The 26,098-nt window shown below is 41.4% G+C and overlaps 2 protein-coding genes across 6 annotated transcripts in view; both read right to left on the minus strand.

Annotated features, from left to right (window-relative positions):
* Positions 1–129: 129 nt before the first annotated feature.
* Positions 130–12,434, minus strand: cdc42ep4a (CDC42 effector protein (Rho GTPase binding) 4a). The gene is made up of 2 exons (XM_084925803.1): positions 12,166–12,434; positions 130–3,193 (listed from the first exon to the last, which is right to left on the minus strand). Exon 2 carries the CDS (start codon positions 3,055–3,057, stop codon positions 2,008–2,010), a length of 1,050 nt encoding a protein of 349 aa, XP_084781929.1. The 5' UTR covers positions 3,058–3,193; positions 12,166–12,434; the 3' UTR covers positions 130–2,007.
* Positions 12,435–17,382: 4,948 nt separating this feature from the next.
* Positions 17,383–26,098, minus strand: part of LOC146388472 (protein sidekick-2-like) — an 85,823-nt gene continuing 77,107 nt past the window's right edge. Inside the window, exons 38-46 of one of the 5 annotated variants that reach the window (XM_084925808.1) lie at positions 25,124–25,261; positions 24,436–24,618; positions 24,215–24,340; positions 23,957–24,121; positions 23,737–23,877; positions 22,551–22,719; positions 19,950–20,079; positions 18,840–18,886; positions 17,383–18,549 (exon numbers count right to left, since the gene is read on the minus strand). In XM_084925808.1, coding sequence (XP_084781934.1) covers positions 18,108–18,549; positions 18,840–18,886; positions 19,950–20,079; positions 22,551–22,719; positions 23,737–23,877; positions 23,957–24,121; positions 24,215–24,340; positions 24,436–24,618; positions 25,124–25,261 — 1,541 coding nt within the window. In that variant the 3' untranslated portion in view covers positions 17,383–18,107. The remainder of the gene's footprint in view (positions 18,550–18,839; positions 18,887–19,949; positions 20,080–22,550; positions 22,720–23,736; positions 23,878–23,956; positions 24,122–24,214; positions 24,341–24,435; positions 24,619–25,123; positions 25,262–26,098) is intronic. The other 4 variants (XM_084925805.1, XM_084925806.1, XM_084925804.1 and 1 more) reach the window with 4 other exon arrangements.

Genomic DNA, 26,098 nt, shown 5'->3' on the forward strand with positions numbered 1-26,098 from the left:
TGGCAGGAAACACGAGGCACTCAAGGAATTCCTTTGTTAATGCTGCTGAGTGAATAGCACTTAACACACACACTGCTTTTTGATGTACTCACATAAAAAAAAAAAAAAAAACAATCAAATATGAAACAGTGAAGGTATTCAAGCTTTTATTGAAAAATATAGGTTATTTTGAGCAGTACAGAAAAGAGGCTGTAAATATACAGTGGGGACAAAAATATGGTGTAATATCACACAGAAAACACAAACAACTTCTCATTCGCACCCAATTAACAGTTGGATTTACTTGCGTGTATTTTGTAGTGCATGAGTGATATATATCCAGTTATGCAACCTCTTCAGTTTCAGGACATCACACCTTATAGCACTTATCTTAATTTGCATGCTGAAACTTACACAGTGAATACTGGTAGAGAGAAGGAAGTGAAATGTAAGTGGCAGACTTTCCCAAAAGCAAAGAGAGAGAAAAGAAGAAGAAAAAAAATAAATATCACAATTTGGCACATCTGTCAGTTTCAGTTAAGGCAGTGAAGTCAATCAGCCCAACTAAGCCTCAATACTTTCTGGCCATGGCTTTTAATGATGCAAGAAAGGCAGTCGAGCTGCAATGACTATGCAACTTGCACAAAAATAGCAATCTTTTCTTAATGCTCTTGCTTCCATTGCTGGCTGTCCCCCCCCCGCTTTTTTTTTTTTTTTTTTTTTTTTTTTAAATCCACTCTCCAGACATAACAAACACAGTAAAGATTTCTTTCTAACAAAGGTAGAGAAAACAGCAGGTATTTAACACCAAATACTAGTAGTGTCTGATTTACTTGTGCCTCCTGGTACACGTAATTCATCCGTCACATATACAGTAAAGCCCTACTCATACTTAGTGGTGAAAATAGTTTACACATATAGGTAGTCCCCTTGAGTAATGAAAATCTTCTACACAGATCACTTGCACCGCTGCAGTTGCTCGGATGTAACGAAAAAAAGGAAGGAAGTGGTTATTCGGTTTCAACTCGAACTTGACACGACTAAAGGAAAGTCACTTTGTGTTAATTAATGGAGATTATCAGGAAAAATGCATCAGAAAAGATATAAAAGACAACTAAGAGTGGGCTACACTACTCCTCACACCTCCAGTTTGCTGTAGTAACACCTTGCTTTCTATTTAGTTCAGCCCAATGCATCTCCGTTAGCTCTACTTCCTTTTCTACAATTCACAGAGTCTATGTGAAACTCAGTGAATTACAAAAAAAGGAGACAATTTGGTGTTGGCTTTGTGGTCCAGCTTTACAGCAGGAAACGCTCTTTAAACAGTGTCACAAAGACCCTGAGATACATAAGTTATACTAAGGGAGAAAGAAATCTGATAGATCTATGGTACTGCTATAATATCTTCAGATGAAAGAGGCTCAGTGCAGGGCCTCACACACCAGTGACAACCACAGCTCCCTTTATTGTGACAAGACACCCACCAGTGATCCTGTTGTGACAGAGGCCTTCTGTTTAGCTCAGGCCTCATGACGTCCCACAGCCAGAGTGAAGAAAAGAGGCGAACCGAATGAAAAAAGCACATGTGACACATCAAGCGAGAGGGGAGAGAGAGGGAAAGAGAAAGGCTGAACTGACTTTTACTTGTGGAAAGTGTTTTTCCTACAAAAGTTCCTTTCTAACCACTACTCCCTGCTTACTTCTGGAATGTTCCATATTCAGAAAGTGTGTTCCCTTCCATGTCAGTTCCCTCGGTGTTCAAAAGGGAGTCACAGATTGACAGAAAGGGAGTGGAGGGTAAGGCTCTCTGACAGACAGAGTTTGGGCACATCCTAAAGGAGCAGTCACTCTTTCTTTGCAGCCTTATAAAGGAGGAACCCTCCATCTTCTTCAAAGGGCCATTCGCACAGTTCCTGACTACAGTATCGTCTTCCCATTTAACTGCAAATCCACACTGTCAAAGGACTTGCCAGTTGCGCATAAACCACTTCCACAGCTTATTCTTATTTTTTTTCTTCCACCAGACTCTCATACATGAATCTCATCATCTTCATCCTCCAAGAAAGAGGAAAAGTTGCTCTCCTCCTCTGGTGGGGCACTGAAGGTGGCGCTATCTGTATCTCCTGCAAAGATCAGGCTGCTGGGTTTCTCATCCAGAGCAGCAGACCCAGAACTGGACATGGAGCAGCTGTCTAGGTGCTGCAAGTGTTTGGGGCGTATCTCAGGAGTGTACTCTGGAGTGTAAGGCCTTCCGTCCTCCTGCCTCAGATCAACAGAGCTGGCTAGATCCATAGAGGCCTGGTGCTGCAGCGCTTCTGCTTCTTCATTTGCCTCCACCTGCTCCTCATCATCTTTTTCACCCTCTACATAAACCTCTTCCTCACCATGGGCGCCAAGCAGTGGCGAGGTGCAGCCCTCGCTGCTCTTGCCCTCCTCGTAGCCAAGATCATCATCCTCCTTCTCCATCACACCCAGGATTTCACCCAGCATGGACGGACCCAGGTCAACGTGGAAAGACATAACCGACACTGCATGCTTCATTCCACCTCCGTACTGAATTGAGCTCTCTGGGAGCTCAGTCAGCTCACCAAAACTTCGCTCTTCCAGCTCTAAAGCGTGAGTAGCTGCAACCGCACCTCTCCCATCCAAGTCGCTGTGGAGCTTCAGCGGACTTGAAGACAAACTCTTTGCCACCATGCTGTCGCCTCTGTCTTCATCATTGAGAAAGGGAAGGGACATGGCATTTTTTACATAGGTGGGTGATCCTCCGGGGACCACCAGGGCGCCATCTTTCTGTTGGTCCACTCTGTTCACCGACTGGGAGCGCTTGCTGCTTCTAAAGGTGCGTGACAGGAGCCCAGGCCGAGGAGAGCGAGGAAAGGATGTGGACTCGGGAGGGGGTTCCCCTGAGCGTGTGCTGAGAAAGGAGGTGTCACCAAAAGCATCACCGCTGCGGCCTACATGCATGGTGTGGCGAAAGTCACCCAGGGGAGCACTGATCATCTCCCTGGTCAGGTCCATACGGGAGCGACGCTTTGTCTGGGAGGAGGACGACACTAGCTGTTTTAAGATCGGCATGGTGGCTGATCAGGGGTTTTGTTGTGCACTAAGAGGTAGCTGGGTGGCAAAAGGATCACCTGAATCTTTGGGAAAGTCCTTCTTTGAAATCTTGGAATGAATATTGATGGTCCTTAAATCCAGTCAGCCAGGGAACCTGGGAAAAAACAAAACAAAACAAAAAAAAACAAAAAAAAAAAAAAAAACACACACACAATAAGTTAGAAACAGACATAATCGAATCAAAATTGTTTGTTTAGTCAAAAAAAAACTTCAAAGTGTGTCCACTCACACAAATCGATTTCAAACAATAAATTCTAACTTGACTCAAAACCAGAAAGCAAAAAGAAAGAATCTAGATGGTCCAGCTAAAGTATAGATTTTAAATTATGTTGCCAAGAAAGTCAACATTCAGCCCTTTAATTCTAAGAAAAAAAAAAAAAACATATGAAGGAATTCCAAATGTTGCCACTAATTGCAAGAGCTGAAGCTATCAATTATTGAGTCTATAATGACGAGCAAACTCTGTGAGATAAACTCTAAAATACGCTGCTGAAAAAAAAAAAAAAAAAAAAAAAAAAAAAAAAAAAGGTAGACCACCACAGGATTTTACTTAAACAGCACTATAACTTAGAGGAAAACACCAACCACAGACCAACATGAATCAAGGCAAGATAACTGAGAGCTGCCACAGATTTCTTTTTTTTTTTGCAAAGTATAACTTCACTGCAAGATCGAAAACTATCTTCTACTGACAAAAGGACAATTATACATGCATCAAAAACAATGATACCCCTGTCATCTAACTATAGAGCTGGATTATTGCAACAAAGAAATCACAATGTATTCCCCATCTTAGGCAGTGGTGTTTAAGCCCCCGGAGGTTTATGACAGCTGACAGAAATTGTGTTTCTACGTTACTGAGAGCTCAGACAGAGGAAACCCCGCCACAGGCAGCCAGCCAGACACCGCTGTTTCCTCAGGTGATGCACTGGAGGGCAGGAGCAGGGTGTCTCATTAACCATCAGTCCAATTATATAAAATACACATGAAAAGAGCACTCTCATGGTGGCCCACAAAGTGAAGTGCAAGCGGTTTCCACACAAAGACATCAAAAACACATGCACAGCTGACTTGTGGATGGAAAATCTCTGTGGTTGTGCATAAGCATGTCTGAAGAAAAGGTTTACCTCGCCGGCTTGAGCGTGCGTCTCTCTAGCTTGCTCATAGTGCAGTTTTCTTTGTTTACTTAACCTAAGACAGGAAGATGAACACTTAACCTTGACTTTAGCTTTCTTGTAAGAAAGCCCTTTAAAACATATTTAAGTCACTTCTGTTTATGCTGGAAGAGATTTTAGCTGTTTAAAGTGGCAGGCTTTTGCGTGCATTGACCTCATTCTTTGGTCTCCACCCCCTGTCTTTGCCAGCTGAGTCTCTTCTCCACTTCCTGTTAATGCCTTCACCTGCTTCGGTTTCCATAGAAACACCCTCCCTCGTGCAAGCGACAGCATTTCCTGTCAGAGGCTACGGGCGGCTCCAGGCTTCGAATGCAACGTATGGCCTTCTGTCAGCCATAGCCTGTGCTCACTCACCTTGTGTTATTACTTTCTATTGGCCAAAATGGAAATCGATTAAAACTCAGAAATATTCCGGTGCTGTAGAAAAAACAACAACAACAAAAAAGCAAGCAAGCTCGATAAACCAGAGGCTGAGTTGTGATGACAAAACTTTCCATGAACTCCAAATGATTTCAACAAGATACATAAACAAGGTCACTTTTTGCTGAAATGTGTTTATTTTTGTAGCTGCCTGTTCTGATTTGTTTCAGGGAAGGCCAAATATTCACACCCAGCCAAAATAACAGCCTTTTCTTTCCTGAATAGTTGCTCCTGGGTGGCATAAACACAGGAAAGAAAAAAAAACAAAACAACAACTACTGGATCAAAAAAGCGGAGATAGTGAAAACCTCCCTCCCACTCCTCTATATCACCCTCTAGGCCAGGATCAAGCTGAAAAGCTCTATGGTGCCCATCGCAGGGATATGGATGCAGAAACTTGCCATAGACCACCAGACAGACTTCTCATTGTCAGCTCCAAACCACATCGTACCAGAAAAAAAAAAAAAAAAAAAAAAAAAAAACCCGCTGCAGTTCCACATTTACATCCAACCCAAGACCTTCTTCTATATTTATGGCTTTATCATATTTGCGGAAGTGCATGCACGCACGAGTGGGGGGTGGGGGAGTGGCAGATATAGATGGAGAGTGGAAAAGGGCCTGAGAAGGCAGCAGTTAGCGTGGGAACCGCTGGATCGCAGCACCAGGGGTGAAGGGGGGAGGACTGACTTTATAAACAAACTTTCACAACACTCATGATCTAACTGCAACAGAGCCCACTAAAATGCGGGACAGGAACGGGGATGAACAGCAAATGAAGCACATCTGCATTTTTTCAGTTTGACAGTACAGCTTCTTGAAAGCTAGAGCTGTCTAAACTGATGTGTATAGATTATGAGGTTGACTGACCTGCCTTGATGTGGTGTTTGTGAGAAAAATAGCTACGAGTTTAACCTACGAGTCAAAATTCACTGAGATAATTAACCCGCATTCAGTAAGTTTTCTACAGCAAACCTTAGACAAGCATAACTTCACACTTCTTGTCAATATTCGCGCACCAAGCCAATCAATACCGAAACACAAGAGATCACTCGCAGACACATAAACAGAGTCTCAACCTTGACTTATGGGCCATTTCCGGAACTAAGTATTGATGCGCCTTCTTTGTGCTCTGTGCATTCTGCTGTCTGGAAGACGGGAGGGGTTCAGACTCTCTGTGCGCATCATTTGAAGTCACTGACCTGGACGGACAATCGAATGACCAGAAGGTGAACTGACATTAGGGGGCGGAAAAGCCACATGATGCACCCTAACTCTGTGTGGAAATTAAAAAAAAAATTGGTGAAAACTGCTCTGCTTGAAAAATACTCCAATTATCAAGCAATCTGTAAACATTCTGATTGCTTGTGAAAACCCTAATTTATTCCCAAATGTTTAAGTGCAACACCACCAAGAGGTACACAGTTGCTCAGTAACAGGCTAGCACAGACTCTCACACACATACTCTACTAATTACGCAGACAAATGGCCTCTAGTAGATAGGTATCTGCCATGCAGCTCAGTTAGCGGGCCTGAATATCTCATTTAGGAAGGAGCAGCCAAAGGACAAACAGTGGAAATCACATTATCTCTCAATCAAACAAACGGGGGACAACAGACATCAAGCTGATGATGCCCTCTGAGATAAATACAGCAATGAGAAAACATACTGCTCTAATGAGAAATTACAAATAAAGCCCTTTTTCTTACTCTAAAGCCAAATTTGGCCATTGCTTAAATAGTCCATTTGGGGCAATCAACTAGACGTGCCATTCGCTTGTGGTGTTGCAGCTTCAGACGTGTTGACCGAGAGGGTATCTTTGGTACGTTTACACCCTGCCACCCATTTCGCCATGCAGATCCTATATAGCACGGAAGCCAAAACATTTCAGAACAGACACGATCACACTAAATAAGCCCTGATACGTTTTGTTTGTTTGTTTATATATTTAAAGAAAAACACCAATGGCTGAACAAAACAGGACAATTGGGCACATCACCAAGCACTCCGGGAAACTTCAGTGCACGACAGCCCCAAATGGACATGCAGTCAAATCAGGAAATCGCACACCCCAAGACAACCCATTTTCCAGAAAATGATGAATGTAGAAACATCAATAATCACAGAGAGTTTAACAAAACATCTCAACCATTCAATTCGTCTGAAAAATAACACAGGGACCAGAAGATAAAATTGTTTCTGGGGGGGGTTTTTGTTCTTTTTTCTGTGACCACAAATACCTCATAAGCTGCTGTTAGGAGATATGCTGTGTTAGTGTCACACCTCACCCAGTGGGGCACACCGTTCTGTAGGGATCAAAGAACAAGAGGTTTTTAGAGCCTTCCTGCTAATAAAAGTGCCTGTAGGTTTTTGAATTGGTATTCATGTTGCTGAGTACCAAATCCGTTTCTATCCTTAGATAGACAGTGAGGGGAATATTTGAGAGAAGCGGCAAGAACAAACTGACAAGAACTTTTAAGAGTGTTAAAAATATAACACTGCATTGATAAACCATCGTGTAAACCAAACAAAGCTCACGGGCCAGAATCCGCCCACTGGAAGGCTTTGCAAAATGTGAATAAATGCATAAATTTTGGACTTTTAATTGTATTTTCACAAGTTTTACAGCTTTTGTTTTGTATTGATAAAGACCTTTGTCATGACATCATTCAGTACATGTAAAAAAATAAAATAAAAGTGTCATATGGTGTAATATCATATGTTTACGTTTCCTAATGTGCACAACAAGGAGAAGCACGTTTGGGAACAAGAGCTACAAATCGATGACATTTTGTTACCTAAAAAGAGAACGACCTCAAAAACCTCCAGCAAAGTGCAGCACTTTGCAAAATATGTGAGAAAACTCTTCCTGCTAAAGGTGGAAACAACAAACGAGTTACAGACTAGGACGGCACAGGAGGAGGAGATACTAGTAGGTGGCGATGTGCAAAAATAAACAAACTAATCAATCAAGCATCGGTAGCACTCGCTGGTTGCGCGCCGTACGACAGGAAGAGCAAATGATGAATGGAAATTACTTGGATGGATTAAATTACGCGGTAACATGATGGAAAAGCAGGGCTTTTAGCAAGAGGTAGAAAATAGCTATTCATTTTTTTTCATGTGACAATATTATGCAGGCTCCGGGTCAATGGACTTTAGGTTTTGTTATACTAAAGTTTTAAGCAGCTATTTTATACTTTTACTTAGAAGTTTAGCTTACATTTAATTTATGCTGTGTCATGACTGTTGCATGCTAATGATGCTGTCACTGCTGGCACCTTGTTTCGATTGAAAATTAGGAAGTGTGTCATCAGTGACAGTAGTGCCATTGAAAAATATCGGATGGAAAACATCTTTTATTTATTTATACGTTTACTTTTTTTCTTTATCATCATAAACATCCTCACAAATTTTCTTGAAATATCAGGATGTATATTGAGGCGATAGATCAATATACAAACCATGATCACTAAAACTAGCCTGAAGTGGGTTACGCTCTACCACAAATATTCATATTTGACATGTGGGGAATGCGCTAGCTAGGTTGCAGACTTGTGGCTTAGGTCCGTTTGCATGACAGACACCAGTGTGTGCCGGTTTCCTGCACAACTGTTTTGTTTTTGCTTATTTACACACATTTGTTCATTTTACGACAAAGCTAGTAGGCGTTTTCTCAACATAAGAGGTGAAAGCGGCTAGCGTGGAACTCTACCAACATTCACGAAGCAACACTTTAAAATTGAAAATGCCACTGTATTCACCATGCAGAGTATTCAAGCTGGAGCTATTTACAAGTAAAGCAAATCATCCAGCTGGAAGGAAGAAAAGTGATGAAGACCAGGACAGAAGGTGACACCTCGGCAGTCACTGAAAGGGTTTGTGGCAGAAAACAGGCGTGCTCGACGTGCACCAGCTGAACTCAGATACCCAAGAGGGGATGACTTGTCTCTTTTACATTTACAGCCAACACAGCCTCCAGACATGACACAGCATCTCTTTCTCTCCGTCCTCTGCTGTGATCAAACTGACAGCTTCTATTACAGGCACAATCAGTGGATGGCAAACAATAATGCTGCATTGCGCTTCAAGAATGAAAAGTATTCTTTGGGTTAAACAAGGCTGATAAACATTATTTTCATGGATCTACAATGCCTTTTTATAGACAAACAATGTTATCCATCCCGGCTCTGCTATCATCTCTGATCAGAATAAAAAGTTACTATTGCGCTACTGAAAATGGAGCCAATATGGCTGGACACCAACAGCATGCCCAGTACACAAATGACATCTAAATACAAACAGAGGGTGGGAGGCACAACATGCATTTAGAGGCATTTAGAGTGTCTCGGAATAATTACAGGGAATTGACGGAAAGCAGGTTCACGCTGGCGATATCAACGAGTGAGCATGCCAGAGGCAACCACTTAACATTAAGCTAATACCTTTCCAACTTTTTCCATCCTGTTCCAGCTGGATCTGCAAGATCAACAACCGTCTTAAGTCATTAACAACTGTCCCCTTCTGTATGCACGAAGACATTTGAGCATTCTTAAAATGTGGATGCACACAGTTGCAAAAGCATAACTTAATTACCACTGAGACACATCACTGAAAATCAGTCTCTTCAAAACAAGCAATTAGCCAAGAACTTCCCAAAAGGACAGGCTGGACATACATAGCTGCACATGATGGAGCCGTTTAATGAAGACACGTGTTGCAGGGTACATCCACAGGAAGGGCAGGGAGAAAATTAGGCAGTAAACCCTCCCATCCCTCCGGAAATCTTCTCAGCCTGCCCTTCCTGATCACTCATAACATAAACAAGGCTTTTCTCCATAATACTGTGTTACAGACAGGCTAGTCAAACAAACAGCTCACATCTCCATCGACACCCTGTTTTAATAAGCCTGTAGGACATTGTGTGTGTAAAAGCAGACTCCAAACGCAATATGTATCAGTACATGGAGAGCGTCAGGTCCAGGTGACTTTAATCGTTTTCGAAAACGATCACAACCGGATCTTTACAACACCAGGTAGCTGAGTCACAACAGCTGTTGACAGCTCTGGCCTCAGGCCCAGCTGTCTGTGTGGTGGGTGTTTTAAGTGCTGCAGAAGATGAATGAGGTTCTATTTTGAACCATTTGGGAAGAAATTTGTTTTCCTTGATGTAAAGAAAACCAGAAAACATTTTAGAAATCAGAAAAGCAATAGGATTTGGAGACTCCTGTTTGAAAGTGCTGCAGTGCCATAACTATGAGGTCAGACATGCAAAGGAAAGCACAGGCTGGTGAGACATGGACGAACTCGGTTTATTTTTTTATTTCTTATTTTAAATAAAATAAATATGCTTGTGTATCTATGGCACAATTGTAATGGACAATGAATGTCACACAAATGCTAAACAACAAATCAAATAGAGTGAAAGAGGACATCTCTGATCACATTTGGAGTTTAAACAGAAGTCCCTGTCATTGTCTTTTGGTACAATGACATCAACTCCATGCAATACGTGCATCCAGTAACAAGGAAACAGAACAAACATTTACCTCTTGCTAACAGGCCCCAGCATACAGTGCAACAAAGCAGCATGCAGGATAGGACTAGAACACAATGCAGCCAAACAAAAGGCAAAAAAAACAAACAAACAGACACAGCATTCACACACTGTCATATGATAAACTCTCAGAATTTGATATTTGGACAAGGTAATAAAAAGGTAAGTGGCAGAAAACTAATGACAGTTGCCATATGTCAGAAGCCAAACTGGCTAAAATACATCTGTACTGTGTAAGTGTTGAAAGAAAAGTTCAAATCCAAAGCTCTTCTCCAAAGTAACCCAAATATTCCCTACTACCATCCTCAGAGGAATTCCGGAAAAAGAAAAGAAAACACACAAAAAAAAAAAAAAAAAAAAAAAAAAAAAAAACAGTTTATACTGGTATTTCCTGGAATGTGAAGGGGCAGGACAGGACACACACACAGCCTCAAATGAGCACACAAACTGCAAACATGGGTGCAGGACTATTTAGCCAGTAGCCACAAATAACTGAGTATCCCTTCAGCATTACCGCAGATGTATTTTGGAATATCCACATTAAAAGTGAGCAACTTTGCTTGTTCTTGTAAACAAACTTATTAGCAGGTTGCTCTTCCCAGGATACGAGCCAACAAATCCTGTCTACACTGTGCTGTGCATAATAACAGGGTGCTTGGCACAGTGTCCAACAACACAAGAGGGAAGGATAACTTTCACCTTCGGGCACTAACCACCTCCTGCAGGCAATTAGACACCAACTTTGTAATTTAAAAGAAGAAGAAAAAAAAAAAAGAACTCTGCATAGGGAGCAGAACTTGTACGGGCTGGTTTAAAATCATGTCACTTTGTATAAAATACAAAGTAAACAGGCTAAAGAAAGCCTAAAACATGTAAATCTGGTCAACTATGCTTGCATGTTTGCAGTGTCATCAACCTGAATCCATCACACCACTCCAAGACAACCTCACATCTCATAAAAGGCCCTTGCACATTTTGAAAAAGGCAGGTCAAATTTCCTAAAAGCCACCGTAACTTCCTCACAAGCACAGACCTCTGATAAGATCATGTCTTCAGACAATTGCTGTAAGTTCTTATCAGTGCAGGGTGATGGAGAGATAGCCCGCTGACCTGAGGCCCATTACCTCACACTACCAGTCAGTGAACTCATCAAGTGCCAGCCTTACCAGGAAAACTGTACAAAGACCTGGACAAAGTGAATGTGCACTCCAAGTGGAGGCAGAAACTGTATAACGTATTTTTCTTTCCCAGCCTTATCTGATAATGTCAAAGCCACCTCCAACTTCGAGGAAATGTGCCAAATCACGCCCTTCTACCACCTTCCACTCACTCTAGAATTAGTTCCCAGAAGCAAGTCAAAGTGTTTTAAGAAAATATGAAGGAGCCCCAATACGCACAGCCATCAAACACGTTACTGGCCTAATTATGAGAATTTCTGAAGTTTATCATGTGTTCTAAAAATCAGGCCTATGGGAGTTGTCGTTTGTAGTAAAGTCAGGGGGTAAAGCAAAAGGAAACATGGTGTATCCACTTAAACCTCAAAGCATCCCCAAATAAACTAACAAACAAAAAACACAAATAAACTCAATTTGTTTCTGAGAGGACAAAATGGCTCGTTTCCTTCGACAACAGACACACAAAGAAATAAGCGCTAATTCCGCAGCATTTGATTCACTCTTGCGCTCACTGGCGATCAGCGAGGTTCGATCATATTACAATAAAGCGCTGATTCTGGGTGGGTCAATAGCAGGAGAACAATAATAGGCCAGCGGACTAGAAGCATGAGCAGCCCCGTGCGCGCAGGTGAACGGGCCGATAAAATGTCGGTTTAAAACGCGTCCTTGAAGTGCACACACAACCCAGAAGATCAGTTTTATGTTAAGTGCAAGTACAAATATTAAAGTACACACGCTTACCGAGCATCCCCATTCATAAAAGCCGGGTGCTGCTCCACTTTTAGGCCCCCAGCAGACCAACAATGGGGGTGCATTCATCAAACGAAACAAGCTGTGAGGCGCTCAGATTAGTTCTTTCTGCTCCAAACAACGCGGATGGACCCGTGAGTGTGGCGGTTTTTTTAGAGAAATATTACAGCTGCTGTCACAACATCCTTACAAACGCTGCCGCTACTCTGAAGCGCATGAACTCACTACAACGCCTGCTGCGGTAGTGCGCTTGAACACGCCCTCTTTACATGGGTCCTTAAAGACACAGGGTGCCAGCATGGGGCCACTCAGACTGCCTTGACGCACTGACACAAAGGAAACCTCGAAGATAATTTATTAAATCTTTAATAATAAATATATAAATAGGTTAGCCAGTTTAAATACTTAATAATTAATGTACCAAGAAAATGTACTTGAAAGACCCAGGAACATGTTAAGCCTTTTATTGATGCTATTATATTCCAAGGTGTAATAAGCATTTATCAATAAGCAGTGTTGTGCATTGTTTAAAATGATTCTTCATATCCTTTCTAGTATTATACAATTCTCATTTACGTTTGCCTTATAAGATATTTTCGGAGAGCAAGAGTAGAGAATATCTTTGTTCATTTGTCAAAGGGGAAATGATGTCATCGTTTTAGTGCCTAGCATTGCATGTTTTAAGATTTAAGTATTAAATAAATCAATAAAAATTGGCAAAGATACATTTATACGGGACTGGTGTTTTCAGAGGGATTTGAAGGCATGACATTGCCAAACTGCTTAAAGGTGAGCTTTGCCCTTCATTTCTTTTACAGTTCCAATAAGGATGTTAGTCAGAATTATTACACGTACACACATTTTTCTCTGACAACAGCAAAGACTGTATTGAGTTAACAAACCCTTTGATCTTGTGCATTGATCTTGTGTATTGAACTTGTGGTTGATGAGCTGACATCGGTCAGTGTCCACTCATTAGTACCTTCTGTAATGCAAATAAGCAGAAATATGCACCCCAGGTTTTACCTCAGGAGAAAGGTACGCATGAATGGTTGATAATTACTAAAGGACACAAGTCATTCTACCCAATGACATGACTATTCACTTTCGTACTTCACAAGGTATGTAATGACGCAAGTCTGTCTCTCCACGCTGTTCTCTGAAACCACAATGTTCCATATTTAACTGCATGTCCTGCAAGTTATTTCTGCCTTTGCTTTTTTCCGAGGATCTGTCCCACCAGCTGATGAGAGAATATGGCTTTTTATGATGAGAGTAAACTTAAACTCCCTTGGTATTTAAGCCTTGTGGGAGCTGTTCCTAAAGAGTGTTGCTGACCCACTATTGATCATGTGCCTCATGACATGAGCCACATACCTGGGACTCGAACTGAAGAAGCTTCTCAGATAAGAGGTGAAAAATCTTCAAGTAACTTAAAGAAGTCTAGTTGTTTTTCTTTCCTTACATTACTGTGACCTGGATGGCTGAGAACGTAGACACACACTCTATAGTATCCCATCTTCTTGTAACAGCAGCCCGTGGTTTGAACTGAGTGCCACTAACAAGCCATATGTTCATTCTTGTCTTTTGTCCAGAGGTTACAGTGTCCATGTTTTTCAAAAAATAATTTCAAATTTCAATTTACCTGACCACAGAACAGTTTTCCACGTTGCCTCAGTCCATTTACACGAGCTTTGGCTCAGAGAAGATGGTGTTTCTGGATCATGCTCACATATGGCTTCTTCTTTGTGTGACAGAGCTTTAACCTGCATTTGTGGATGACACGTTGAATTGTGTTCAAAGACAGTGATTTCTCAAAGTGTTTTGAATTGGGTAAACTGCTGAACCTCAGCCCATCTTTACTTCCGTGAAACTGTTGCCAGTTAACCTAATTACTTGAAGCTAATATCATTGATGAAACAGTAATATATATCAGTTAAAACATTTTATATGAGTTCTGTTTTCTGTTGTAAATTATGGGTTTTTCTGATTTAGAAATCATCACATTCTGTTTTATTAACATTTCATGCTGTACTACTCTTCCTTTTCATTTGGAGTTGTATGAAGTGAGTTTTTTTAAGCAACTGCCAGGTGGATATAAAGGAGAAAAAAATCGTATTTTCTTTAATAGTGGAGGTGATTTCCTTTTTTCTATCCATTTTCTGAACCTCTTATCCCACTTAGGATCGCAGCTCATACTGGGCAAGATTAAAGGGTCACATTGGACAGATTGCCAGCACATCACAAGGCCAACGCAGAGAGACAGATAATAACACTCTCACATCCACACCTGCGGTGCGTTTAGAATCACCAGTTAACCTATCTTTGACACCTCTGTCTAATGGAACATCAGAAAATGATTTTTTATCCAATATTGTCTGGGCTGCACTCCACCCCATTCTTTAGGTATTCTCGGTTGTTCTCGTTTCTGTCGTTTGACGTTAATTAAAATCATCTGGCTTTTTGCTCTCATTCTCAAACGTTCAATTTAAACTTTATAGTGTTAGCAGACTGGAGTAGGGTGGCTGTGAAGCTACTGGATGCAAGAAGACCATTTAGCCATGTCACCTCTCCCCAAAATACCTAACTTTGCCCAGTTTGAGATCAATTTAGCTGTTCACTACTTATAAGGGCAAGTATAATGGCAAATGTTTAGGCAGTTCTGCTTGATTGAACTAGTGCATAAAAAAATTTCTGCATACTGCAGAGAAATGTTGTGAAAAGAAAACAGTTGGGGGAGCTGACAGTGTTCATGAAATTAGCATCTCCTCAGGTTTTTAACTGATCTGGCAGAAGAGGCTTGAGCTAAGTGTATGTAGTGGAAATACACTATGTGTACTGTATCTATGAGTGAAATAAGATAAACTAGAAGACTTCTGGTTTAACAATAACTCTTCTCCACATTAAAACAGTTTGAAAGCTGTAACTTCTCATTTTTCTCTTTATCACACACCATAACTTGGCCCCCGCCAGTCAACCAGACAAGTTAACTGTGCTGCCAATGCGGTCTTATGAACTCCAACAAACACAGTCAGAAATAGGACAAATTTTGTTTAAGTCAGTCCCATGAGGAGACGTTTCACTGAAATGTAAAACTGTGCCAGATTTGCAGATCTATCTCTTTCCTGCTCTCTGTCCCCATCTGCATGAGCATCTCGCTTTCTGTCTCTGTCTCACTCTCTTTGGCTTGAATGTGTGTGAGCAGAAGATTTGTCTGTGATCTCCTTAGACTGAAGAGCTCAGTCAAGTCTGAAGAATTACATATTTATATATAATATATCCATGGTGGAAAGATGTTTTCTGCTTTCACCTTACCCCTAAACCTTTGAGCCTGATCCTTCTGTTCTTTGGTTAAGATCAAGGTTTTCTGGCCCGAAATAAAGGGATTACCTGTCCAACCATCCCTAAGATTTTCAGCATGCTTGCACTGGATCAGGTTCTTCTTCAAATTCTTCCCAGTATCTCATGCTGTTTTGCATCCCAATTATGGTTTTGTTTAAGATTCGGGTCATTTGTACACTGTAGGATTAGGTGTCACTTAAAAATGACTTTGCATTCCAGATCATACAAAATGCTCTACTTAAGACTGTCTGTGCAAAATTAATTTCTACAGGTTTTAAAGTGGTTTAGATTTCCTTTATAATGAGTGAGTTTGTTGCTAATTCTCTTTATATCAGAATCATAAATCCTGTAATTATTTTCACTAGTGTTCCACCATTTCATTATGATTTATGAGGAAAAGGTCATTACAAAATAGAATGTTTTATTCTAAAGAGTTAGCATTAACATGGCTATTCTGTTTTTTTTCTCTTTTTTAATGATGTACACAGAGATGTTCACACTGGAAATTGGACAGATTACATTTTTAGACCTTGAAAACTGAATGCTTTAGTGTGCACACTATAGGTCACACTACAGCACAGCAATATCCATTCACCTTTTCTAAAGAGACAGCTTTGCAAAAATGTCCTAGAAAATTTCTCACTACAATATATGCCTAAGGTACCATGAGCTGTAACATGAATCATGTATTCAGAAATTATATAAACGCAATCACACCTTGTAACATGAACAAAAAAAGTGACAATCCATTCTGACGGATTTCACACATCATCATACTTTTTTCTCCTGCCGCACATTATCATTTACTCTTTTGTATCTTTGTAAGTGACTGATTTCACGTTTTCTTCCCAGTACATCAAGAAACACCCCAAATTTTGAGGTAGTTTTGAAAAGTAAAGGTTTTGTGCTAAAGGTAAAATCTATTGCATTGTGAAACCCTTAGTGGATATGGATACTCTCCATTCTCTTTTAAACTAACCAAAATGAGTTATTATTTTCTTTCATTGACAGCTATTGATATATAATGATTCATATGCTTGTTAATAATACATGCACTGGATGCCCATAGAAACCTGACAGCATCTCACAGATGGTGAAGATTTTTAAGCTGCACATCAATTATATGAATCTCCTACTCTAACCTATCCCAAATTTGCTGTATTGGATTAAGATCTGGTGACTATGGAGGTCATTTGAGTGCAGTGTATGCACAGTAGCATTCAAGAAACCAGTTTGAGATAAGCTTTCTGATATGGTGTGTTATCCTGCTGGAAGCAGCCAAATAAAGAGATGGGCGTGGTCAGCAGGAATACTCAGGTAGGCTGCGCCCTTAAACAATGATCAATTGGTACAAAATGGCCCAAAATATGCCAAGTAAGTACCCCTCACGCCATTACACCAGCACCCGCCTAAAACAAAGGTAGGAGGCAGGATAGATCCATATTTATTGTTGTTTACACCAAATCCCGACCCTACCATTGGAACCGTCTATTTTAAATTTTGATGAGGTAGATCAGCAGTTTTTGAAATACTCAACCCACCTGACACCAACAAACATGTCACCTCTCTTCCTCATTCTGATGCTTGATTTGAATTTTAATCATGATCATGTCTACATGCCTAAATACACTGAGTTGCTGCCATGTGACTGGCTGATTAGATGATTGAGTTCAATGAGTTGAACAAGTGTACCTACTAAAGTGGCTGATAAGTGTATGCATCTAATGAACCAAGGGGATTTGTGCTTTTGGGTCTTAGTAATTTTCTGTGAATAACATTAAAGCAAACAAATACACATTATAAAGCTTGCCTTTGCTTGTATATCTACTGACATGAGCACACAATCAACATCCTCAGACTACTATAAAGGTGCCACAATGCTTTAATGTGATTCATAACATTTTCACTAGTGATGCTCTGAAAATATTGAGCTTGAAGCTGCTTGATATAAATATCTGGTAAACAAGATGAGACAAGTACATATAGTAAATACACAATGCATTTCCAACAATGATTAGGCAGAGTGAGAAACTTAAAGGCAGCTGAGGGCTACAGTGACCGCAAGTGCCTCTCTCCAACTCAGAGTCATTTTCTCACAACATTTTGTCCTTTGTTAGGCATCGCTTGTTCCATAAGAGTCAGTTTTTCCATTGTCCAGTCTCAGCAATGCAAGTGGTCCATACTCTATATGGTTCTAAGGTGGTTGTTTTCAATAAAGCTCTCATGTTAAACAATAATACAGGGGTTTGAAAACAAGGATTTCTTTTTCAGAACTTCTGGTCCTGTTCTCTCTTGTTTACATCGATGATCGTTCAAATTAATTTGCTAAAGCAACACAAAAACTTTCAAATGATTGTCTTTTCATAAAATACATATTACACAGATTGACCAACCATACACACTCAGCACAATCATACATACACTCTTCACAGAGGAGAAAGCACTATTTAAGATGCCTGCAATGCTTAATATTGAGCAACAACTCTGTCGGTAAGACAGAACTAAAGATCAAAAAAAAAAGAAGAAAAGGAGCAAAATACAAATAAACCAACAACAACAAAAATCAAAGTTTCGTCCTCAGGGTCCTGTTGTTATTGGAAGGAGAGCTGTGTGTCAAACAAAAGAGGAGAAGCCCGCGGTAGGTGCCTGAGCGGCACAGCCGAGGCTGCTGGGGGGCCGGTACAGGGTGCTGTGCTGGCTGGGGGGGTCGGAGGACAGCAGGGAGGGGGTGGGAGTCCGGCTTCCCTTAGGCCTGAAGAGGGTGCCCTGGCCTTGGCACTGGGGCTGTGGTGACTGGACGCTCTGGGGGAGGAGAGGGGGAAGAGGGGGCAGAGGGGGTACGGGTGGTGGGTGTTGTCGTGACTCTTGCTCCACCAGAGGCTCGGGCTGGGAGTAGCCGTATGCCGGTGGACGAGTGACGCCCTTCTGCTGTCGCCGCCAGGAGTTGTAGTAGGTGGGGTCGCTGATGTAGTGGTTAACAAAGGAGTGGGTCTTCTGCCGACTCTGATCCATTTCGTATTCGCTGTCGCTGCCCTGTCAGTCAACAGTTCAAAGTCACTTTGGCAAAAAATGAGGAAAGTAAGCAGAACACATGCTACGACGCTTACTACAGAGTATAATGACAGCTACATTTTCATGGTCTCAAATCAAGGCTAATTCTATTTCCAGTATTGTACAGCTGGTTGACAAACAACACACAGTAGCTACTGAGTCACGGCACAGCAGGACATATCTATTGACAATGGGAAATCTATGAATCCATGTGCATTTCTATGGGCCAGATAATCACTTCTATTGAGAATCTTTGAGATGTAGAAGCTCACCGATAGCTGTATGGAGTACAAATATGATACACGTAAACAAGTGTGTCCTAGAATTAGAGAAAGATAATGTTTACAGAATTAATCTCCTTTTCTTGTAACACCAAACCATCAGGCAAAAGCTTGTCTGAGTGAATCCTCTTGTTATTCTGCTACATGTACTTGTTTAAAAAAAAATAGTAAAAGCCTCCCACAGAAAGCATTACACATTTGGCACATTTGTGTGCCTGATGAGCACTTGCTCATCTACTGCTCTATTGAGACACTGTAGCTCAACAGATGTTTAAGCACCATTTATTTGCACAAGTGTCAGGTAAACAGTGGGAGGCTACGCAGAGGAAAAGAATAACACCAGCCTGCGTCTCCTGGGAGATCTGTTTTTTCTCAAACTGGAATGAACAATGTTTTGCCTGTGCAGGTACCAGACAAATTGGCCAGGGAGACACGGCGCGAGTGTGGGAAGACAAATGTTCAGAATCTGCTACAATCGGCTTCTCTGCCATTTGTAGGCACCATCCTTCATCACTTCAAGTCTCCCATCTCCTCACTGGGCCAAACTATTCTATGCACACACTCATCATATTGCGAGCTGAGACGTGGAAGCCAAGATTAACAATTTCTGTTTGACAAAAATTAATTAGTTGTGAAGATATTTCAGCACACGCGAGGCACGGGAACCGGCTGTGTATTCCCCTGCCATGAAAGAAATCAGTATTAAAAGATCCAGAAACGTCAGCCATCACTGCACGACGCTAACAGAGGGTATTTAATTTTGAGGTGATCCACTTGAGGCAGATATTGCTGCAGAATGTCATTAATTTATCGTCACAAATGCTGCTTCATAATTAGACAGCTGTCTTGCTTCTGCATCTAGCAAAGCGGTGACTGTGACAAGCTGAACTGAGTTTATCAAGAGGATAGTTGCCAAATGTAACAAAAGAACAGAAAGTTGAACCAGAGAAGTATTTTTTTACTTTAAAAAGGTTACAGCTTTGCCCTGAGGATTTTCTCCGTGAGAAATTTAAACAGTTGAATTTGACTTTTTAATTTAAGTTCATTGCTTATTCCAGACGCAGGGTCGGGCATAGACTGTAAGCCTGGGTCAGCGCTTACCTGCGAGTCAGATATCTCCGAGGGTTTTTCAGTCAGACTGCTGCTTTCTGCTGGGATCAGGTCATTATACTTAGTGCTGACATCCTCATCTGAGTAGTGCAGACTTCCAGGACTTGGTCTTGGAGGAGAGCTGAATTAAAAAAAAAGAAATAAAATACATTAAGAAAAGTAGAGAGTTAAGAAGGAGAGTTATAAAAGCAAGAAGATGATAAAGAGCTAATGTTATATAAGAAAAAAGAAGTTTCTTTTGATCATAATTGCATTCTCCGAACTGATTTTCTTAAGCTCTCACTTTTTTTTTTCGTTCGGGAGTAAAAAGCTGTGTCAATCCTGTGACTGACACCACAGAGACAACTAAAGAAAGCCACCAAAACAGTTCTAAAAATGAAGCTTCAGAAGCCACAGGGTGTTCAGTGGGAACAACATGAATAGATCCAGCACAGACTTATTGATTATGAAAATGATGGCCTAGTTCAGACAAGCACAGCATGGGTTATTTGTGCATTCCTGGAAGCCACTACATTAGGCAGGACAGAGATTAGAATTGATCTTATACTTTTGCTATTCTTTTCTAATCTTTCAAAGTGTTTGTGGAAGTTTGGCAGTGGACTTGTGCCAACCTCATGAACAGAATATATGCAATAAAAAAAGAAAAAAGATCATGAAGATCATGAAAGCACTCTGTGGCGATTAGAGCTGAATTAATACACAGAGCGACTCAATCAGAGTTTTAGACTTCCTGCAGAAAAGCTGGGTAACTAAGCGTGGACTTGAGCTTTGTGAGCATTAAGAAGTTCTCATACAGTATGAATGCAAGTCAAGTAAAAAAAGAACTCCTTAACTTCTTTCGGCTCCAGTCATTAAGTCCATGAAGTGAAGCAGAGAGAAACATCTGTGCAGACAATTATTTTTCTCCTTCTGCTGTAATGACTGCTGCTGTGTTCAAGGTCTGCTGAGATTGAATTGGATGGTCTGAAAGCCAAAACTGGACCACTACCCTCGCATCACTGCGCTACATCAGTGGGCTCAGTATGCATCTCAGGCTAATACATTAAAAGAAGGGTTTGCTCAGTTGGTTTCAGAAAAACAGACTAACGAATTGCATAAACTAGACACTGCATGAAAGTAAATGTTTAAATGATCTGAAATGGAAAATGTATGTGGGGGCAGAATAGACAAGCATAAAATGCTGTGATGTCAAGTGTAATATTAAGGCATAAAGAAGACAACCTTGACAACCTCTCCAAAAAAAAAAAAAGTTAATATGTACACACAGGCGCTAAATCACCGGGAATGCCAAGAACAGGCTTAGAAGACACAACATGACAACGGCCATGAAAAGGGACAACAAAGGGATATCTCCTCTGGGTTAAAGGGGATGACGTGAGGGGGGTGGACTGTGGGGAAAAAAAAAATGACATTAAGACAAGGTTGAACCAGACATAAAAAGGATGGAGCCATGTGAGTGTAGGGGAGGAGGGGCAATAGATTCTGAGCTTTGAATTATTTAGGAGCACTGTATTTATCCCCCTTGCCTTATCTGTCTAATTCATCCTTCTTTCCTTCACCCTTTCAAATATCCCACAGGGAACTCTTCTGCTCTTCCTCCCTTAGTCTACAGATCATTAACAAACAGTACGGTACCAGTTTGGAGCTCTTCAAAGAGAGGGAGCTACTCAAGGCTCTTTGATCCCCTTGGCCTCCTTGGTCAAGGAGAAAATAACAGATTCCTCTGCCCTTTAGTGCACCCCTAACACATTCCACCACAATGTGCACACTAATGTGCAAAAAAACAACATCTATTTTAGTGCTGTGACAAGAAGCAGACACTGAAGCACCATCCCCCAAACACAACCAACTGACCATTCCTCCAGCCCTGACCTATGTCTACACACGTGTTATCATGCTGCAGCGTTTGGGAAATTCTATTTATCTCATGTTTGCATAATCATTACCAAAGACACAGCCTACCAAAGTCCTGCTGACATTATTCTGCGTCGTGATAGCCTGCGTAGCACTGCGTGTAAGAGAACCTCTGCACTCATGCCCAAAAATAAATAGTCGGTTCTGTCTCATAAGTCCTCTTTATGTTATTTCCTGCTGTCTTTTGGATTACCTGGAATAACAATTACATTTTTTGTTTACAAAGTCTGTTTCAGAACTCTGCATTTGGGTCTGCAGCCCGCGATCCATGACAGTCCTTGCCTAAAGCTTTGATGAACAGACAAAGAGGTTTTGAATGTTAATTAGCCAGTATTGTGCTGTCCCCCAATATGTATTTTTGCACCACTCAAACACTGAATATCAATGAGAGGAGATGAAGGAGGCTCAAATCACCAGCTGGTGCCCTCAAGGTTCAGTTGTTTTCACTCGCAACTGTTGAACTGTTGTTAAGGGAAGAGGGGAACACACAACAACAAATACTAATTCTTGTATATATTGTAAGTAATACAAAAACACTTGAAAAGGAAACGTGACAAAACTGACAGAGCAATATATCTGAGAAATGGAATATCTGCTTGCAAGCTTTAAAAGCAGTGGCCAGCTGAATACCGTCGGTCATAATGCACACAGGAGGTATTTACGGTGATGCTGACTGACCGGGTATAGATGCCGTTTTTACGGCAAAACGAGTTCTTCACAGAGAGGCGTCGGTTGTTCAGCTCCAGGGCCGGGAAGCGTCCCTCATCGAGCCGCACCATCTCTCCGTGCGTCAGAGGCAGCGACGTGCAGTTGGAGTGGTTGCCTGGACGGGGGTATGAGGATGACACTGTGTGGGTTGTGGAATGGAATAAATGAATCAAATCTAAAATACATTTCAATACCTTGGATTATTTTATCACTGTATTTGGAAAACACAATTTTTGACACACAAAACAAGACTTGCACAGTCATTTTGTTAATGGTTTCTCCTTAATTTATATTTGCAAAACCTTGCTAAAGGTCAAAATGCTGTTTAAGTACAGGACAAGCTGAGGTAAATACCACTTAGTCAGGCCCAATGTTTAATACTGATTCCAGATAAAACAGCCTCCAGTTGGCAGTACAGGTTCACAGCTAGGAAAGCTGGGAAATGTTTGGGAGGGACTAAGAGGTCATCTTTGTGTCCTCACACACATACAGTCCTTGTCTGAGCTGGCCAACCCAGATAACCTTGGCACCATGCTGAACACTGGCTAAGCTAAAAAGTCAGTAGTAGGAGGCATTAGGAAGGCTTGCCCTGACTTTCACTTCTCCCCCAAACATTGCTCCCATCTGTCTAATGCGACTCTTGCGTGTCAGTCATAATGTATTAATAATAATACCAACAATACGGCTACTTACAATGATTAACTTCCTGTACCGTACCCTTGCGTTTAAAGAAAATAATTGACTTGTTGATACAGTGATACAGGAGCAACCTTTCCTGTTGTTAAATAATTACTCTCAGTCTATCTAATGACCTGAGCATTAAATCACTGCCAAGCCATTTATTCCAGTATTGATCCTTGCTGCAGTAAAATACGAACAATAATATTTATTCATCTGCCAATTTCAGCTGTTCACTGATAACATTAACCCTCATCTTTCCCCTGTCAGCCAAACAACGGAGGGAAATCAAGGCCATTTGTCTAACTGTGTGAGCCTTTTTGCTCCCATTTAACAAGATAGACTTTGGATGCTGCAGTCATTAAAATGCAGCGCTCAGCAGACCTGTCTAAGAGGAAGACAAATTCCACTCGATTGCCTGGGTTGCAAACAGAGAGAGAGCCTGAGATATTAGCAGAGTTTAAGGTGTGTTTCATACCTGAGTCTGCTTTTTTGGTATACTTTTTACTCTGGCCTCGGATGATGAGAATGAAAATAAGGAGGAGGATAAAGATGAGTCCCACAAGAGCAATGACTACCAAGAACCACCACTCCTCATAGAAGGGAGACACTTTCTGGGCTGAAACCAAAATAATAGATATTAATATCTGATATTTAGCACAACACTGCGTAAGTCTTCATTTTATATTACAACCGACCTGATATGGAAGGGGACGGGGCACTGGGGGACCCATAGCCATAGTCGTTGACGGCAATTACTCGAAAGTCGTAGGTGACCCCTTCTCGTAGCATGTCCATATTAAGCGTGTAGGATGTCACTTCTCTGGGAATGTCTTTGATGAGAATGTCCCACAATCCTTCATCTAAAGGCAAAATAAGAAAATCTGTGAATAACATTCAAGTGTACGGTGGACAGATTAAAACTCAAACAACATGTATGTTTGTAATTGGCCCACCAGACGGTCTGGCCTCTATGACGTATCGCGTGATGGGTGCACGGCCTTGATCGCCACTTGTCCAATGCAGTGTGAGAGCTGTGCCATATCGAGAAATAAAGGGTTCTCCTGGAGGGCCTGGAGCTCCTGAGAAAACAAGAACGGTGGATAAAAAATGACAAGGGAGTCCTCAAAGGATTCGATTATTGACACTGTAATAAAGAAAAACTATAGCATCCCACCTTCTCCGGGTCCAGTGGTGATGTTGGCCTCAACCTCGGGGCCGTAAGTGAGAGTTTTGGCCCGGATGCGAAAGTTGTATGTGACACCATCGGCCAGGTCTTTGATCTTCATCCACTGGGGAGCACTGCCCTTCACATCTACTGTCACTATCTTACTGACACCTGGAGTGCGAGGAGAGGAGTCTGTACAGGAAACACTAAGACTCTAGATACTGCTTTCTACAAGCGACAAAGAGCCAAGCTTTGTGCATAAGCGCAGACATACAGTCACACACAAGACCAGATAAACTCACTGTCAGAGACCAGGAAAATATATTTATTGCTTTATCTAGCTTAACTCTTGGTCGATTAGCAGATAGCCACAGGACCACAGCAGCTCAGCGTTCCCCCTCTGCTCCCAATTACTCGACAATCTGGTTCAGGCAACTGCATTTGGCTGGCTGTTAACTATGTTGCTCTCACTGAGGGTAAAAACTGTACAACACTCCAACATATTTTATCAGCCATGCCATATATGTTACTGCAGGGCCTACACTCATCTGTAACAAATTAGAGCATAAGCTTAAGCAGCGCAGGTCAAAAAAAAGAGTATGGTTAAGAGGCTTGAGGTCGTAAATCACTGCGTGAGAAAAGCAAGCTGAGGAATGTCAAGCAATGGCAGAGTTGTTAGGTTCCAGGAGTTTCTCACCATCAACTGGAGTGCAGGGTTCATAAACCAGGCGGTAGCCCTCAATGATGCCGTTGGCCTGCTTCGGCTCCCCCCAGGACACGTTGACCGAAGTGGTGGTCAACTCACTGAAGTGCACGTAGCTCGGAGCACTTGGCGCTTTTGTCAAAGAAAGTGGGAAAAGTTGAGATGTTAATATAACAGTCGTGAGATGAAACCATGTATACAATGAAGACTTGGTCACAACACTGCAAAGTACAGACCAAGAGCTGTCACGGTGAAGTAAATATGAATTGAAAAAAATTACATTTGTAAGTTTTCTTTAAAAACATTTTTTATTAGTTACTTGTGCTTTTTCCTTCAAAGCTACACTGGCAACAAAAAGTTTTGTTTTTGGATCAGCAAATCAGTGAAATCCATGGGCAGTGCTTAGTGTCTACAGCCAAGAAGAACATTTGCCAAATTCATAAAAGACAAGCTATGCAAATTAGCACATTACTTGAATACTAGGACAGTTCAGAAAAAATAAATAAAAAGAATAATCAGCAGAAATTAAATGTTGCATGTAATTCAAAAATTTGGGTACTGTGAAAGAGGACCAAACAAAGTCCTGCACAGCAGTATAGGCAACTAATTCCCCCAAACACAAAAGAAGACACTGAAGTGACACTAAAATTCATTCTGTGACCTTGAACAACAGCTTTGAGAAATTTGAGTGCTGAACCAACCCAGATCCAGCTAAGTGTCAGGATTTAGACACAATTCTGCATAAAAATCACAAAAGCTTGTGTTGGCTCACTTCCCAGTACCCTGTTGTGTGAGGAGCCAAAATTCCTGCCTGTGTTTTTAAGTTCTCAGCACTTTGTACCCCTTGCCAATGTCACAGCCTTCAAGGGGGTGGGAGAGACATGAGAAATATACACTGTAAACCATTCTCTGCAGAAATTGTAGAGGAGGGACTTTCACTAGCTTGTAAACACAGACATCTTTGTGCAG

The sequence above is a fragment of the Perissodus microlepis genome, chromosome 4, assembly GCF_051167445.1.
Source record: "Perissodus microlepis isolate ML-2025 ecotype Zambia chromosome 4, ASM5116744v1, whole genome shotgun sequence".
In the NCBI taxonomy this organism is placed as follows: Eukaryota; Metazoa; Chordata; class Actinopteri; order Cichliformes; family Cichlidae; genus Perissodus; species Perissodus microlepis.

What these genes read in the sequence shown, in the direction of transcription:
- cdc42ep4a (XM_084925803.1), bottom strand. Translation starts at nt 3,057, where the DNA reads ATGCCGATCTTAAAACAGCTAGTGTCGTCCTCCTCCCAGACAAAGCGT.